Consider the following 19622-nt stretch of genomic DNA (forward strand, 5'->3'; position numbering starts at 1 on the left):
AAGAGAGAGAGAGAGCAAGAGAGAGAGCAATACTTGCAGCTCGTGCAAAGGGACGGGTTTAACCCGTGCGCTGCTGTTTCATACAAAGGACCTGTGTTCACTTTCACGGACGCGATGAATTACAGAATTGACGTCTCTTGTAAATACAAGCGCTGAGTGCGAAAGTAATAGAATACATGGGGGGACATCGCAACCCTCCAACCCTCCTGCCAACCTTCAATACTGAAGTGCCCCCTCTAATATACATGATACAGTCCTGCTACTGACACTAACGTCCCACATCAGCTGTCCCTGGGGCCCGCCCACTGCAGCAAGGCCACGCCCCCTCCCACCGACACTGACTTTAAATCCCTTCTCACCCTCTGCGAGTACAAACAAGTCTGGAACGTGAATAAGGCAGCGGCGTCACTTGTGTGTGAGGCACTGGCACATACCCCGGCACTCACTTTCTTTCTTTTCTCTTGCCTTTAAGTATTATTACCTTTTTTTTTTTTTAGGCTGCTGAAGAGCAGACTGGGACTGAGAAAATTCCTCCAGACCGTCCTACTGTCATTGCATTCACTGTCTGAATTCTGCTCACCCTGTGGGACTGCACTTGTGTCAGTGTAATGCTTCTCTATAGCTGATGCCTCTGCTCTACTCACTGGCCACACACATTGCAAGGGTCCACTAGCCTGTTGCACTGACAGCCACCATGAATATCTCCTTGCCCAATTCCTCCCTGTGTAATTCCACTGGCAATGAGACGTGCATCATCAACCCCTTCCTTCAGCCTGCCTGGCAAATAGCCCTGTGGTCCATAGCCTACTCCATCATTGTGGTCGTGTCTGTGGTTGGGAACATCATTGTCATGTGGATCATTTTAGCTCACAAGCGAATGAGGACCGTCACCAACTACTTCCTGGTGAACTTGGCTTTCGCCGAAGCGTCCATGTCCGCTTTCAATACGGTCATCAATTTCACCTACGCCATCCACAACCATTGGTACTATGGACTCATATACTGCAAGTTCCACAACTTCTTTCCCATATCTGCTGTATTCTCCAGCATTTACTCCATGACAGCAATAGCCCTGGACAGGTGAGTCCCTATCCCTTTCTTATAGTCAATATAAATAGGTGTATATTATAAAGCACTGACCAATCAACAAACCTGTATCTTATTATTCTGACACTGGGTTTATAGAACGTGTAGCTGCAGTGTAAGAGTAATGATGCTGCAGAGCTGGAAGACTTTATAACACATGGGCAAACGCTCCAGGCACAGAATGTCTGAATTCATCTAGTTAGTTGGACAAGGGATGTCATTAAACTACAAGATACATCTATAGGGCCACAAGTTGCTGGTAGTGATGGGCAAATTTATTCATGGATTCACGGCAAATGTTTTCACGAAAATGCAGCGAAAATTCACTGGCGAAAAAATTGTGCTGCTGATGTAAAAATTGTCATGCGCATATAAATTATTCTGACGCCCAATGACTTTAATGCATTTGGACAAAATAGTCCCTGTATAAAAATTGATGCTCACGTCAAAAATGTTGCGGGTTAAAACTATTTTGCCATTGGCTTTAACGCGCTTCACGAATTTTCGTGGTTTCGGGACAGATTGGCCCCTCACTAGTTGCTGGAGCCCTCTGGAATGTAAAGATACATTTAGAAGAACAGAAGACAGGTGCATTCATTGTCCTATAATGAATTGAATTGAAATTGTTATTCCAGGTATGGGATCCGTTATCCAGAAAGCTATGAATTACGGAAAGGCTGTCTCCTATAGCCTCCAGTTTTATCCATATAGTCCAAATTTTTAAAAATGATTCCCTTTTTCTCTGTAATAATAAAACAGTAGCTTGTACTTGATCCAAACGAAGATATAATTCATCCTTATTGGAGGCAAAACCAGCCTATTTGGTTTATTTAATGTTTACAGGATTAAAAGATCCAAATTGCAGAAAGATCCTTTATCTGGGAAACTCCAGGTTCTGAGCATTCTGGATAACGTCCCATATTTGTATAACAGATGTGCAGCTATGCTATTCACTGTCAAGGCACTAGTAGGTAAAGAATATGTTATTATAAGTGATCACTGTCACTGCAGTGCTGCTTCTGCTGCCCCAAAGAGCATGCAATCTAATATTCCCCTTGGGGCAAGCAGCAAGGTTGGCACTGCATACACAGATGACAAGATGCATCTCCCAAGGCTGCAGCGGATTGCGGGCATCTAAGCGGCGGCAGACTTGGCAACATCATGAAACTGGAGAGGTTACATATTACAGAGGTGGATGATAAGAAGCAGCCAGCAGAGCAGTCCATCCAGATCATTTGCCAGATTTCCGTTCTGCTGATCAGAACACTTCATCCAAGAAGAAATGCCAAACACTTGTTTATAACCTGAGAATATGCCTGTTTAACTCTTTCATGGAGAATTCCTGTGCTGTTGTGTCTGTCTACGGCTCTCTTTGCACATAAACACCCTTCTCTGTTCACGTTCTCTCTAATCTCAAGGGTTTGCTTGCATAGACCAAAGGATGGAAAGTTCCCTGGAGAGTTTTTCATATTGACCTTGAATGTATTTGTCCATGGTGATCCTATCTCCTGGTAGGTGCCATGAAAGCAAACAGCAGTAAATAGAGTTGTTGGAGAGGTGCTCCATGTGATGGTCAGGGTTTGCATTATTCCCAATGAGTCTGGCAGCAGCTGTTATAGCACCCAGGGGTGGGAATGGGTGCAGCAACCTGTGTGAGTGGCAGAAAGGAGCATGTTATAGGAGCTGACAGTCACACAGCAACAGTGAATGCATTAAGAATATTACTAAAGGTCAGAGAGCAAGAGTATGTAGAGATGTCAGCTAACCCCAGGTCCCTAGGGAGATAATGATCCACTCTGGGTTTTATTGAGACTTTATTTCATGTTACCACTTGGAGTAAAGTGCTAGGATCTGGATCATTATAAGCACGCAATGACATGGGCATCAGCTTGTCCAGTTCAAGGGGCAGTCAGCTACGGGCGTACGAGCAGGTAACTGGGTAGGAATGATGGCCGAGTGTGAGTGGGAATGCTGTGTAAGTAGTAGCTTACTGGAGATTGTGTGAAAGCAGTTGTATCAGTGTTAGCAATGTTCCAGTCAAGAAACATCAGGGAACTGGAGTGTGAGTGAGATTACCTGCATGAGGTATTGTGAGTGTGAGTAGCAGCTCAGTGCCAAGGAAGATGAGGCTGAACAAGTGTTAGGTGTTTTCAGTGTGTAGGTGTGTTTATCAGCCTACTGAGAGTAAAGGGAAAAAATCCAGTAGCATGCTTTATTTAGCCCATGTACCTTCAAGAACAGGGCATGTACCCCAAAATGACCTGAAACGTTGCCCTTTTCTTGTAGGTACATGGGCTAGATAAAGCACAAGTCTCTTTTTCACAAATCACAGTGTGCTACTGGATTTTTTTGTATGTATCAGTTGACCCAAAGCAGGTGAGGGTCTACCAGAAGTGGCACCTGGTACCTTCGCAGGTGAATTTCAAGGGGGATGAGCTCCTCATATTGCATACACACTCAGAGTAAAGGGAGCAGAAACCTGTGTGTAAGAGATGAATTGCGTGAGTGTGAGTAGCAGCAGGGGGAAAGTAAGCCTTTGTGTTACATTCAAGGATGGTAAATGCTCCCTTACTAAATCTGAACCCACTGCTCCTAGGCACATGCAGCAATTACATCATTTGAAGCAGGACACTCTGAGATTGTATTTGCATGATGATCCGCTCACAGTTTCTGCTTTTTATGTGACTTTTCCTTGGTCCCATTGTTCTGTACTTCTGGTATTAAGTAACTGCTATCAGAACAAAACAAGGGCACTATTTTTACCCCATGGATATGTAACAAGCTTCATGCAGGATTCATATATTCGGCGTGAGTACCAAAACACCTGTTGCTGTGACATTGTGAAGCAGTGACTTGAGTGTGTATACTGCAGCAAAATCTTCAAACTGAGTGCATTGCACTTGCTAACACAAGTGCAATGCACTATAATAGATATATAGATAGATAATATTTAGTGCCCATTGATGATATCCACAAAGGTACTTGTGGCCTTAGCAATTTGCAGTGAATGCATTGTGGCTAAAAATAAAAACAAGGTGCTCGGGTTCATTAATGATCCCTCAAATGTGCATCATGGAGAAACAACAAGTGTTTCTTTGAGTGTATCAGCCTGAATATGCTTGAACTTAGACTGAGTGTGCATCTTGGAGTATTCCATACTGAATTTACATCTGATGCGTCAGTGTGTATGATGGAGAGAATAAAATGAAAGTACTGAATGCTCCTATAAGAAGCCAGTAGCAGCCAGAACTGACAGTGTCTGCAAGCTGCACGAGTAGACTGAGTGGGTGCCCTACACCCTGTCTAGAAGCTAAAGGAGTATCATGCGTGCCAGAAGCCTAAGCATTGCACCCCTGCTGGGCTTGTAGTCAGGCTGGCTGAACATACTAATGGTCACCCCTTGCTCACATTCCTTTGAGAGTCAGATTCCCAATCCCTCCAGAAGGGGCTAAATTACCCTTTGTGCCAGAGGTGGGGAGTTCTTACAGATCCCTGCCTATGAGAGAGCTTTGGTACATGTGTAGGATTAAGACGGGATAATTTCTCTTGCGTGCTTGCAAATAGTGTCACCAGTAATGGTAACTTGTGTCATGACTGCAAAGGGGATGGTGAGTAATATTCTAAGGACACGCACACATAGTGTTTTCAAACAGAAATGAATGCAAGTGTATATATACAGATTATATACAGTATAAAGACATATATACAACATATACATATCCATATACAAAAGCCACATTTAATCAGTCAATATTGTCAAATACTTCCGAACCTTCCAGCCATTGCGGAACTACAACCTCCAGCCAACCAGCAGCCTTTTGGCAATTACATAACAACTGTTATATAACATTTCTGTTGTATTCTTGCCAGCATTTTTTTTTCGTTTCTGCACCTAAAACATCCCAATGCATACACATATGCATTAAATTGATTCCAAAATGTCTGTTCTAGCACCCTGTGAGGATTCAGTGCCTGAGAAAACACCCCAAACTAATGAAATTGCTCCCTTTTTTTTTTTTTATTCCACTGGATCTCTAGAGGGATATTAGACGAACTCCAGGGCACAGAGGAAAGACTTGTCAGGCAATGAGCAAAATGAAATCTATAAAGCAGTTACCTTCTCACTTTAATTCTTCAAAATCTCTTTGTCATTGTCACAGAGGTGGAGGTGGTGGTGGCGGGGGTTGTTTATTATTCGGATGCAGATTTGAGGGAATCCTCTGTTTATACAGGAGGTTTGGGAGGATTCTGGATGCGCTTGTACAAATTCCATGCACATCTGTTTCATTTTGGGGACCCATAAGCTGCTCACTTTCTGATTGGGATATTTTATACTGATTTTATTACTGATTTGTTGTTTTTTTTTTTAATTTCCTTCCAATTGGGCCTGCCAAGGAGCTGAATATAAATATTTAACATAAAAACAAGGCTAAATGCACTGCATGCACATTTTGTAGCATTCAGAGTAGTTTTCTGGGATTTGGGGCTTAATGTGTTTATTGATTTCATTGTTTTTACTCCCCAGACATTGAAATCATTATGGGGTCTAACTGCTCTCTAGTGTTTTGCATTTGTGCAGAGCAAGCACTATTATTACCAATATCTGGTTAAACAGCAAAAAATAAGCTCATACCGCAGGCCCAAGGCTGGACGGCTATCCTGTGTTTGCTGAGATTGCACAGGTATGAGACCTGTTATCCAGAATGCTCGGGACCTGGGGTTTTCCAGATAAGGGTTTCTATCAAACAAAGAGATCCATTAAATGTGAATTAAACCAAATAAGATTGTTTTGCCTCTAATAAGGATTAATCATATCTTGGCCCAGATCAAGTACAATAAACTGGTTTATTATTACAGAGAAAAAGGAAATCATTTTTAATTATTTGATTAAAATTTATGGGAGATGTTTTTCCCATATTTCTGAGCTTTCTGGTTAACAGATCTCATACCTGTAAGCAGGGCCGCCATCAGGGGGGGAGTTGTAGGGGGCCCCGAGGGTAAGGGGGGCCCGGCCACGCCATACTTACTTGATTATCTGGGCCCCCCATCTTTCTGAGAGCTCCTAACTTCGGGAAGGCATGGACGTTTAATGGGCCCTGGCCACCAATTTTATTATAATGGGGGGGGGGCCCTGGCCACCAATTTTTTTTCCTCATGTGGGGTCCTAGCCACCAATATTTTTTAATGGGGGGGCCTTGGCCACAAATGTTTTTTTTTATGGGGGGCCCTGACCACCAATATCTTTTTATTTTTTATTAACATGTGGAAACCCTAGCCACCATTATTTTTTTTGTTTTTTTACTGTGTGGTGGGGGGACGGACCTGTGGCGTGGGGAGGGCGGACCTGTAGGTGGAGCTTGCGGAGGGCGCAGCCCAGGGAGCCCAGGAAATTTTGTCGTATGGGGCCCTGGGATTTCTGATGCCGGTCCTGCCTGTAAGGGTAGAGACACACGTTCAGATTCGGAGAGATTAGTCACCCTGGCGACAAATCTCCTCTTCTTCAGGGCGACTAATCTCCCCAAACTGCCTTCCCCTGCCTTCATCTACTTATTCCAAGGCACAAGATCACATTTGTGCCCCTATCTGCACAGGGAATCTTAGATTTGTAAAGGGCCCCACATTGCAAAATATGACCACGATTATCTCGAAACTAAAAAGACCATTTGCCAGGAAAACAAAGGGTAGCTACCCTTTGTTTTCCTGGCAAATGGTCTTTTTAGTTTAGTGCTTGTCCCTGCAAACATAGATAGATTGCACTGGGACCGATAAAGATTTTTTAACCTGGCCGATCAATTTCCTGACAGATGTCGTCCGAAAAATCGTAAGATGTACGATCGTTCGAATCCCACTAACTTCATGATAATTTTGAAGGATTTATCGGATTTCGCTAAAATCGGTCGTTCGGCAAGAAAAATCTTTGCGTCTATGGGGAGTTTTAGTTCAACACAGCACAGATCATCATAAGGATATGCAAATCTTATCAGAATATATCCAGTCTAAAGTCCCCTGGCCTTGCTTAATTTAGCAGAAGGTGAGCTTTAGGGATATTATAGATATTATAAATGCAGGCATAGCTGAAAATAAATACACAGGTTTCCTGGTATCTCTGGGCTGAAGGAGTATCCCAAATCAGCTTCAACCCTTTAAGATAATGGAGTGCATAGATGTTTCCATCATGGAATATAATGCACCACGTGAGTTGCATGAGCAACTGCCTGTATTTTACACTGACTCCCACAATATATGGCCCATGCTTTAGGCACTAACTGCAGCAAAAGTCGTGGATACCCTTATTTAGGGAATGGGGATAATTATTCTATTGTAATGGAACTAGGTAGGGCATAGGCAACCTTTTTATTCATTAGGTTCCACTTAGCAGGTAGCTTAACATCATTAACTTTTGGAGAATTTGGATAAAGATCAGTCTGGCTAATGGACTCTGTACCCCTGCCTGTGGTGAGGATGTCAGAGGGTGGTGGCATAGAATTGACGTTTTGGTTTGTATTAACGTATCCCCCCCCCAACTCTGCACGTGGAAAATTTTTCATTTCCCCTGAGACCCCTGTTCATGAGAGTATGGTTTGAAGAGATATATCATTATGCACTTATTTTTAAATATAATGCTATAGTACAACTATAACACCCCTGATTTAATATGCATTATTTTACCATCCTCGGATTGGGGCATTTGCCTTCATTTACAATATCATACGTACATATGGAGCAAAATGCTCTGTTGGGGAAAAAATTTGCTTTTTTTATTTGCATTAAGGGCATTTCCTTCAGAATTCTAGTATTACGAACTGATTAAGTTCAGCGGCGTCTTTGAGGCCACTAATCTCCCCGAATGGCTTGCTGGTATCTCGCACCCGCTAGAGCTAAAGTCGCCTGCGCCTATTCACATGCGGCGATACATTTTTCACGAGGCAATTTCCAGCGACTTTGAAAAACGCGTCGCCGTGTGTGAATAGGCGCAGGCGACTTTAGTGCTAGCGGGTGCAAGATACCAGCAAGCCATTCGGGGAGATTAGACGCTGCGATTAGTCGCCAGGCGACTAATCACCCTGAAATCTTCCCGTGTGGCCTAGCCCTAAAACACAACTCAACCTTTAATATAATCCCCTAAATAAACCCAACAGACTGGTTTGCGTCCAATAAGGATTAATTATATCTTAGTATGGATCAAGAATACGGTATTTCAGAGAAAAAGGAAATCATTTTTGAAAAATTTGAATTATTTGATTAACGTGGAGTCTTTGGGAGACAGACTTTCTGTAATTCTGAGCTTTCTGGGTAACGGGTTTCCCAATAACGAATCTCATTCCTGTATTGCAGCTGCTCGCTAAGTTGCACCCATGACAATTTATGGGAAAACACATGCTAATTACCCTGTGACCGTGTGCACAATATTAATAATGAGTCATTAATGGAAACCATGAAATATCTCCATGTTGAGGCAGCTGGTAATTACAGGGTTCCTTTGTGCATATAATTCACAAGAGTAGGTAGGGCTGGTGCATTTGTGCTCCTGTTTATAAATGATGTTAATATCTGTGCAATTTTGCACCACTGGAGGTTGTGTTTGTAAATGAGGCCCCAAGCTGCAATTGGATCAAACATATCAAAATATATACGATTTTTAACGATTAAAAATGGCACTGGCAATCTGGAGTGAAAAGTAGCATGTTGATTGCTGGCACAAAACTCTATCTGCACCATAATCCCAGTGTGTTATTAGTAAATATTACTAGTATTCTGTTTAGTATTCCGGTTGGCTGTAGCATTTAAGTCAGTAACAAAGACTTATACAAAATATTTGTTCTATTTCCATCCATAATTGGTCAGTATAATGTCCCTTGTTGAAGTCATAATGCATTAATTACCCTTTAATTTATTATTAATTTAATTACCCTTTAACCACATGTCATTGGTCAGTTTAATGCACCTTTCATCTTATCTACAAGTTTCTCCTCGGGTCTGTAGATGTAATGTGATAAGGCACTGGGAACTGATTTGCAAAATAAAATCTATCATCATCTGTTTGGCAGCGGTGAGAGTGCCCACTGGATCCCATGGCCTAACACTATTTTATGGCACAATGCCCTACTGTATGAAAGAGAGAGAGTGTACTGTATATACCAAGGACTTCCCAGTAATGTTACATTATTCCCAGGAAAAAAAAAACCACCACATTTTGCTATAAATCATTTCTTCTGGATATCTGAACTCAGGGACGAAGGCCAGGAAAAGTGAAAACCATAAATCCAGGCACATCAAAAGATACATTCAGTGCAGTAAATTGCATCACAGTAACCTGTTTTTCCACTTCTTATTACAATGATATGATTATTACAGTGATCAAAATAAAAGCTGTCCATGCTGTGCCTTTAAAGTAATCGGGTTTTGGAAAAAAAGACTCATTTACAAAGCTGCACCCGAGTGATGGAAACATTGAATGGTGCCATGTTTCTTGCTCTGGCCCTGATCTGGGGGAGGATGGAGGGATACCAGCATTTCTTTAATCTCTTTAATATGCCTTCACTTTTAATAATGTCGACATTAAGGTTTGTTATTACAAGGGAGGCTAGGTGGCATTGGTTCTGCATTAGTTCTGTACAGGGCACTATATGAGGCAGAACAAACAAACCATTGGACTTTTAGTGGCATGGAAGTGGCACCAAAATTGCCCCTCAATTCCCTGCTAAGGTATTTTAAAAAACAACTACTTTCTAGATGCAGGACAAGAGATGAAATTGCTATACAGCTGACATTAGCCACATGTTAGTTCCATCTTCCTTGCTGTCGGATATGGATTATGTACAAGACCCCCTGCCTTGGGCCCCACCACTGCAAGGAGGCCCACTGGCCCAGTCACAGCAGCAGAAGAAATAATACGGAGAGTATGGTTTGGATTTGTTGCTCCTGCTTGGCGGGGCAGTAGCTAATGTAAAACAAATGTGATAGAGAGAGAGAGAGAGAGAGTTGGCTATGGAAGGAGGAGGATCGAATGATTACCCCCATTTGGTCTAAATCTCTGTCTACCAGTTGTATTGCATATTGCAGCACACATGCCGTAGTTCTTGCATCACTTTCTCCCCTGCTGCTGTAAGATTTAATAGCTCCAAAAACATTCTTTTGGGTTGTTGACCTTTTTGTCTTACTTGCCTCTGATCTTTAGACAATGATTGGAACGTTATTTTGGGCAAACCTTCACCTATACAACCCCAAGCCAGCACTTCATTAGTGTCCCAGTGACAGTTCCACAGGCCGCCGGGTCATTAGACAGTGGTTTAGACAAAGCCAGATTGCTGCGGCTGTTTTGCTTTTTTTCAGTTACTGTTCTATTGCTTTTTCATGTGGAAGGTACTTATACTTTGGAAGAGTTGATTGAATTTTCTTAAGTCTGTCTTATACTTCCAGAGCCTGTTAAATTCATGCAAACTTTAGATACAAGGCCACATTTACCATGGGCAAAGCACAAGTGTTGGTGTGCTAATGGATGCCCCACGTACAAAGCTGGTGAACTAAAAGCAATTATACATGGGCCGTATCTGTGATGCAGCTCTTATATACTTGTTTTTGCTTGGCCCCAGAGTGGCCCAACAACTAATTTCTTTTATGTAGCATCAGAGCTGGGGTGGCTAAGGGAATCAGAGAGGCTATCTCATCAGCACTCCAAAAAGAAAAAAATGTATTACAGGTATGGGACCTGTTATCTAGAATGCTTGGGACCTGGGGTTTTCCAGATAAGGGATCTTTCCATAATTTTGATCTTCATGCCTTAAGTTTACTATAAAAACATGTAAACATTAAATAAACCCAATTAGGCTGGTTTTGCTTCCAATAAGGATTAGTTTATTATTACAGAGAAAAAGTAAATAATTTTCAAAAATTTTTATTATTTGGATAAAATGGAGTCAGTGAGAGACGGCCTTTCCAAAATTCAGGGCTTTCTAAATAAGGCTTTCCAGGTAACAGATCCCATACCTGTAATAATAAGAATTCTTTAAGAACCCCTAAACTTACTGTTTTCATTCCGTTTAAGTAGAGTGCTTTGTATTTTCCACCCCTTAGTGAATGAGCCCAGTAGTCTATGACAAATGTGGTCTGAATGGATAACCTAAAGGGGTTGTTCACCTTTAAACAACTAGTTGTTTTCCAATAGATCACCAGAAATAACGACTTTTTCCAACTACTTTCTATTTTCTATGTGTCAACATTTTTCTAATAAAGTGTTAAGTGTCTTTTTTCAACCTTCTAAAGCAGCTCTGGGAGCGGGGGTCGTCGACCCTGTAAACTGTTCTAAATTGATACATTTAGAATGATACATTTCTTATCTTTGTCCCTGCTGAGCAAAATCCCTGGGTTGCATTAAAGGCAGCTGTTAGAATTGATACAACAGTTGCTAATACTCCAGAGATACTGCTGAGAAATGTATCAACTAAATGTTGTAAAATTTGTAACAGTTTAGAGTCTGCGCCTGAATTATGAGCTGCCGGACTCAAACACCAGAGACAGGAGGAACATTCAACTTAGATTTTTGAAAAACAGTAAACAATAAATAATAGAAAGTAATTGAAAAAAATCTTATTGAATCTATTTAATTAAATCTATTTAATTAAATCCCGAAAACTTGATACAGAAACGGAATCGCCGCTGTCAGTCGCCAGTGTCAGCTGCACAGAACCTGGGAAATTGCCTGTGTTCTTCTGTGCTAGTAAAGTTGAGTTGTCTCCGTGCCTCTCAGAACCAGCGCAGAGCTTGAATTATAGCCTGGAATGTAAAGTGTGTTCTCAGAGGAGGTTTGGAAAATACAGTTTATATATTCCTGCATTTCCTATGGTTCTGTATTTTATTCCTGCAGATGAAGAAACAAGGTTATTGCACAGTGGGGTGACTTTCATTTGTGCAATTTCCTAGAGTGCAAAAATATTGTCTTTGGCGAAAAGAATTAGCAGAGTTTGCACTGTAATCTGTTGCATATAAGCACACTTTACATGGTAACATTTAACGATTGGTTGGAGAGACTCATTAGCTTTTTTTATGAAACGAACAGAAATCAGAGATGTCTTTGAGGGGGGGGGAAGTGTTCTAAGCATTTTGCATGCAGCACATCAACCCACGTAGCAGCCAGGATGTTAGCAAAGTAACAGATATAGTAATAGTAATTGTATTTTAACAGTGTTTTAGAAAAGATTTTGACTGTGGGGGTAGCAAGCATAGCAGAGGGTGATGGTGTCTTTAGTAACAGGTAGTAATAATAATAATAATAATAATAATAATAGAGGATAATAGTCTCTGGGAAGGGACTGTGGGATAGCAGGTATAATAGGGATAGATGGTGCCTATAGTAACAGTGGGATAATAGTCTCTGGGAAGGGAGTGTGACTGTGGGATAGCAGGTGTAGTAGGGAGAGATGGTGCCTATAGTAACAGTGGGATAATAGTCTCTGGGAAGGGAGTGTGACTGTGGGATAGCAGGTATAGTAGGGAGAAATGCTGCCTATAGTAACAGTGGGATAATAGTCTCTGGGAAGGGAGTGTGACTGTGGGATAGCAGGTATAGTAGGGAGAGATGATGCCTATAGTAACAGTGGGGATAGTAGTCTCTGGGAAGGGACTGTGAGATAGCAGGTATAGTAGGGAGAGATGGTGCTTATAGTAACAGTGGGATAATAGTCTCTGTGAAGTGACCGTGACTGTGGGATATCAGGTATAGTAGGGAGATACTGCTACTATAGGCACCATCTCTCCCTACAATACCTGCTATCCCACAGTCATAGTCCCTTCCCAGAGACTATTATCTCATTCACTGCTACTACAGGTACCATCGCTCCCTACTATATCTGATATTCCACAGCCACAATTCCTTCCCAGAGACCGAAGAGGAACATTGGTGGAGAACAATAAGCCTCATGCAAAAAGAGACCAGCTAATGTTTATATATATGTAACTATATGTTCTTTAATGAAAATCTACTATTGGTAGCTTCCCTAGACACAAATAATCACCCTTCTCCTGATACTACATTGCCTCATGTTTCCTCCATCAATTGTGGTTACTTATTCTGGACTAGAAACAGGACCCAGACAATTCAAAGCTGTCATTCTTTGAACCATTGAAATCAAAATATACCAATATACACTCACATAATCTACTAGTTGGGTGGCTAGAGAATGTGTCTAATAATATTTTTGGAAGACCCATGGGCAGCACACGCAGTAGTATATACTTCTGGAATGAGTGTGTGTTACACGTGGGAGTCTGTGGAATTCAACAACGCATCTGTCTATTACAAATAAGCTGTTGTAGAACATAACCCTGGCAATAACTCTTGTCTGAGTCTTGTCTGCCTTCCTTATTTTGCCATATAAATACCAGATGACATTTACTGCAGCACAATGGCACTGAAATGTATTTATCATCAATAAGGTCTTACAGTAAATCTGTATATATATATATATATATATATATATATATATATATATATATATATATATATATATATATATATATATATATATATGTACATATGGGGCCCTTAGAAGAATATTTTGGATCTGTGCAATTACAGAAGGTCTGTCAGCAGCCAACCAAATCCTGCTACCAGTACTGTGTCCTTTTTCAGCTGCCAAGTGATGAATGAGGCTGCAGGAAATTCAAGTGCTAAATATTTCCCCTTTCTTGCAACTCCAATATACTTTCTCTTAAGTGGCCCTACAGAAATAAGTCGCTCATTGTAGCAGATTTCGAGCAATGAATCAAAGGGTGGATGCATTTTAGGATGAACTGCTTCATTTAAAATAAATTACTAAGCTACTGACTAAAATCCTTCTGTCTCTTAAGAATTTTTATGGCATGCTACAAAGGGAACGTGGCTGTTTATCCATACGTCTTGCTGCTATAAATACAGGAATGGACTGGTGACTGAAACTAATGCCATTAGGATTTATGCTTTAGAGCAGATGCATTTGCCTTTTATTTTATTTTATTTTTTCAGGCAAATGTGTCACAGATATAGAATAATATTCTGAAACTGCATGTTTTATTTTAGGAACAAGCTGTCAGGTACAGAACCATCTGTTTTGCAACCACGGTCCTTATCATATCCAGCCAGCCACTACTTCAAACCCCTTGTAGGCAAGTTACCTTATCTATTTTGGGAAAGAAAAAAAAATTAATTTTTATTGTTTCTTAACTTTTCTTCATAGGAGATCCAAGGAAAGTTTCTGAATAAACTTTGCAACCAAACAATTTGTCACTCATCTTTTTATTTTTCCGCGCAAAGCTAAACGAGTCACGTGGCAAATTTTTGACATCAGTGCAATGCAGAAGTTCACAGCAAATTAGGACATGGCGACATTTTCCCTCATCACTATTTATGTATTTACTGTATATATGATCCTTCATGCTAATATATGCATTTATGACCCCCACCATGGTCTTTGCCACCATGCTTACCCATATGCTGCCATATTATCCATGCTGTAGCAATATTTATGTACATGTACTTTAATGATAATATCAAAACTTGTTCATTAATGCAATTGCTGCACTTTGCAAAGAAGGATGAGCAAATATTCGCCCTTTGTGCTGAAAAAAATGTAATTTGCTGAGGAAGTGGTATTAGTGATTAAATACATCATTAAAAAATTGTGTACAGGGATACATAAAACCAACGCTATACATGAATGAATATTTTATTTTTTTATTGGAAAGCTAATATAATGTATAGTATTGTTGCCTGTCGGCTGAAGAGTTAAGGATTCCATTACTAAAAAGTGAACCGGTGCTTATGAACACGGAGAAGCAATTCTGCAGATGCTTTGTTAATGTTCATTTATAGAGGCTGATGACTTTTTGTAAATAGCTGGAGAGGCAGAATACACTGCTCATACAGGAGCTATTGAGATGAATATGTATTCCAGCGCCTGATGTTAATTAGCTCCCGTCTCTATATTCAGTCACAAAGAGAATACAAGTAGCAGAGTCAAAGAAAAAAACAAGAAAAGCTGCCGTGTACACAAGACAATGTGCCTGATTAGCCCAAATTTGGCAGGTACTTCGCATGAACAGCTGCAAATAGTCTACATTAGAGAAAACACATTGAATGAATACATTTCCCTGATTGACAAAATATAAAAAGTGTTATGTTAGTGTAATGAATGTCAATCCAATCATGTGTTCTTAAGTAAAACAAAAAAAGAAGATGTAAAGACGACACAAGAGGGTAAAAGCAAGCAGGGCCCTCTTCACTAGTGATGGGCGAATCTGGGCCGTTTTGCTTCACCAGATAATTTGCGAAACGGCAAAAATCCGCGCAACACATTGAAGTCAATGGGCATCAAAATTATTTTCACGTGCGACAATTTTTGACGCAGATGACAATTTTTATACGCGTGACTAATTTATCGTAATGCATTAAAACGGGCGTCTGAATCATTTTGACATGCACCGATTTTTCTGCGCAAGTCCATTTTTATGCGCAACAATTTGGCAAATTTTCAACTCAGTTTTGCGAAAACATTCGTGAACAACGTGAAAATTCGCCGCAAATCTATGCCTTCCATCCATTCGCCCATCACTACTCTTCACTCCATAAGCCAAAAGTGTGTCCTGGCTGCATGGGCCGGGTGCAGGTTGTGCAGCTGGGCCCCCCTCCAAAACCAATTTTCACTGTGGATTCTCTCGCTTGCGACTTCACCACACCCCCCGTAGTTCCGCCACTGTTCCCCTCTCTTATTCAGTTTAATACAAGGTTGCTAGGTAAATGTGTACCGTAGCAACTAGATTGCTGAAATTGCAAACTGGAGAGCTGCTAAATAAAAATCTAAATAACTCAAAAACCATAAAGAAAAAAATAAAACCAACTGCAATTTTTTCTCAGAATATCACTCTCGACATCATACTAAGGGGCCGATTCACTAACTTCGAGTGAAGGATTCGAAGTAAAAAAAACTTCGAATTTCAAAGTGTTTTTTGGGCTACTTCGACCATCGAATGGGCTACTTCGACCTTCGACTACGACTTTGAATCGAACTATTCAAACTAAAAATCGTTCAACCATTCGACCATTCGATAGTCGAAGTACTGTCTCTTTAAGAAAAAACTTTGACCCCCTAGTTCGCCATCTAAAAGCTACCGAACTCAATGTTAGCCTATGGGGAAGGTCCCCATAGGCTTGGCTAACTTTTTTTGATCGATGGATATTCCTTCGATCGGTGGATTAAAATCCTTCGAATCGTTCGATTCGAAGAATTTTATCGTTCGATCGAAGGAATAATCCTTTGATCGTTCGATCGCATTATTTACGCTAAAATCCTTCGACTTCGATATTCGAAGTCGAAGGATTTTAATTCCCAGTCGAATATCGAGGGTTAATTAACCCTCGATATTCGACCCTTTGTGAATCGGCCCCTAAAAGTTAACTCAAAGGTAAACAATGCATTTAACGCCTGCCGGTTCAGATGACAGCAGCATTTCTGTTCATTTACAATAACCCATTAAGTCATAAACCTAACCAAGCTTCTCCCATTCTATCCTTCTCATTCAATATTTCCTTCACATTATCCCTAGGTAATAAATGATATTATAATCCCTTCTCCCCACCAGCCAATAGATCTCAAACTCAATCAGTCACTACATGTCCAAAAAGATCTGGTATAATATAGATCAAGATTTTTTTATAATTGGCCTACACATAAAAGAGATGATAAATAAATGAAATAATATGATTGACAAATACATCAACAAGAAACAGTAACTTTTAACACAGTTGCCATTAGAAAAGTATTTTTGTTAGTCAGTACAGGATTACTTGTGAAGCAACACTGCTGGAGATATTGAGGATATTTAGATGTTTGAAGCCCTGTATCCCAAAGCAGTTTGTTTTAACTGTTCAATTGCATTAAAGGCCTACTTTGTGATGCTGGACCAAAAATAAATATTTTTTTGCCCTTGTTTCTGCTTAAAAAGGGTTGTTCATCTTTAAATTAATTTATAGTATGATGTAGAGAGTGATATTCTGAGACAATTTGCAATTGGTTTAGTTTTTTATTATTTGAGGTTTTTGAGTTATTTAGCTTTTTATTCGGCAGCTCTCCAGTTTGGAATTTCAGCCATCTGGTTGCTAGTGTCCAAATTACCCTAGCAACCATGTATTTGAATAAGAGACTGGAATATGAATAGGGGCGGGCCTTAATAGAAAGATGAGTAGTAAAACAAGTTGCAATAACAATACGTGTGTAGCCTTACAGATGATTTGTTTTTAGATGGGTGACCCCCCTTTGAAAGCTGGAAAGAGTCAGAAGAAGAAGTCACATGATTCAGTAACTGTAAAAAAATCAATAATGAAGACCAACTGGAAATTTGCGTAGAATTGGCCATTCTATAACATAGTAAAAGTTAACTTATGGGTGAACTGCCCCTTTAAAGTCTCCCCTGAAGGTGTAGCACTTATCCCTCAATGAAATACCTATACACTTCTGATAAAGACTTTTAATTCCATCTGACTAATACAGTCTATATAAACAAGACGCAGGCCTCCTGAACTACTGAACTGGGTTGCGTCACTCAGCCGTTTTAACTAGTGCCAGAAATTTAGTCCAAGCCAGAGGAACTAGTGAGATGGCCCCAAAAACACTACACCCATTAATAATCTACGGAGAAAAAAAAAACAACACACCTTTAAAGGGCATGTAAGCTTCCATTCAAATTACAGACTTCAGTCAAATATACTGCTGACAAATATTAACGGGAAGGGAATTCTGATAATCCCAGGCTTATTCCCAGCAGAGGCAGCACTAGTCCCATAGCACTGATAGCACTGAATTATTTAAAAGGACTGCTCATGAAAATGTTAGAAAGAACCATATGCATTTCAAAGAATCATATCATAGATATTTACCCATAAGGTCATTTTAACCAACTTGCTCAGAGATGAACAATTAGATGCAGCGTTAGAGCTCAGCTTCCGAGCTCTAACACCTATAGAACAGAATGTCAACTGAAGCTCTTAAGCCTTTTGTTGCTCAAGGGATCCAAGCTTCTGGTTGGACAAAGTTAAAGTCATTGAAATTCTATGACCTCTTAAAAATGGTTTTTACAATACTTACAGTAGCACAACTTTAGTCTTCTTTGGCTCTTGGTATCATCCATTGACCCTGTGAAGATAGTAAGGTTGCTCTTAGGTTGACTCACCTATTGGACTGGTCAAGTTCATTCTTTGAGTAGAAATTTGTGGTCTGAAACTTTTCTTGAAAGGGGGTTGTTTTCGGCTAAGTTGAATGATGGAGCCAACAAGTTCATGTAGGTGGCTGTGAGTGTGGTGTGTCCAGTTTTTAAGGTTTGGATGATTTGTGAGAAATAAAAGTTGATTGACCATAATTGTAATGGTTTTGGTTCATTAGACCTGTGGCCAGTAAGCTTCTCTTGTCTGTATGTCTTTATTTATATCATCATGCAGCTTGTTTATCCTGTGACGTTCATCTCCTAACTGTATGTTCATTTTCTTCGGCCATATTTAAATCTGGAAAGTGCATTGTACCTAACCTGTTGGCAAATGTAACAATTTGTCAAAGTAAATGCTGATGCTGACCGTTCTTCTTGCTTACAAAAAACCTCAGCAATTGCAAGACATACCCCCATACGTAATAAAAGGCACTCATTTTGCCCAGGAACCAATAGGATATTTACATTTAAACAGGTGACCAGTAAATGCTACCTTCTGATTGGATGCTGTGAGTTATTGCTCCTGAGCAAACTTAGTGCCTTTTATTACATAACCTCATAATGTGACAATTTGAGTGAAAATGCTCATAGTGATCATTTTTGGCACTGAAAAGATCAGTAACATCACTGGCATTAATGTATAGAGAGTTCACATGAATGTAATCAATAAAGGAAAGTGCAGATTGTGATGTTAATGCCATTGATAGTCCCACCCAGCAGTTCCCATAGATTTAGAAGGTTGTTGATCAAAGGAAATGAATTTATCTTCTTATTTTTGCTTTATTTTTATATAACTAATTCATTAAGCTCCATTTACTTGGAAGTGCCAAAAGTTAGGCACCCCAAGTGATTATATATACTTACTTGACACCCCGGTCCGGTGCCTCTATCAGGAGAAAACTGCTCCGGTCCGGGGTTCTTCCAGCGAGCACCACTGATCAATCGGCTTCCTACTTCTTCTTTCTTCAAATTTCCAGGGGCAGACGCATGCGCAGTAGAACGAAAAAGCCGACTTCTTAGTTAAAGTTCCGCTTTTCACCCTAATGCGCATGCACACCCGCGTGAAGAAAGAAGAAGAAGGAAGTGAGTGATCCGTGGTGCTCGCTGGAAGAACCCCTAGCCAGGGCAGTTTTCTCCTGATAGGGGCAGCGGCCCGGGGGGTCAGGTAAGTATACATAATCACTTGGAGGAGGTGCCTAACTTTTGGCACCTCCAAGTAAATAGAGCTTTCCTTCTCCTTAAACAGTTGGGGAGAATTCATGTACTATGGTAGTATCCTATAAGCAAGATTGGATAACAAAGGATAT

General features: G+C 40.4%; 1 protein-coding gene across 2 annotated transcripts in view; it reads left to right on the top strand.

The window, feature by feature from the left end:
• Nucleotides 1–322: 322 nt before the first annotated feature.
• LOC108711533 (substance-P receptor) overlaps nucleotides 323–19622 on the top strand; it is a 144313-nt gene continuing 125013 nt past the window's right edge. Inside the window, exon 1 of one of the 2 annotated variants that reach the window (XM_018253387.2) lies at nucleotides 323–1080. In XM_018253387.2, the coding sequence (XP_018108876.1) occupies nucleotides 695–1080 (386 nt within the window). In that variant the 5' untranslated portion in view covers nucleotides 323–694. The remainder of the gene's footprint in view (nucleotides 1081–19622) is intronic. The other variant, XM_018253386.2, reaches the window with a different exon arrangement.

This window comes from Xenopus laevis, chromosome 3L (genome assembly GCF_017654675.1).
Source record: "Xenopus laevis strain J_2021 chromosome 3L, Xenopus_laevis_v10.1, whole genome shotgun sequence".
Taxonomy (NCBI): domain Eukaryota; kingdom Metazoa; phylum Chordata; class Amphibia; order Anura; family Pipidae; genus Xenopus; species Xenopus laevis.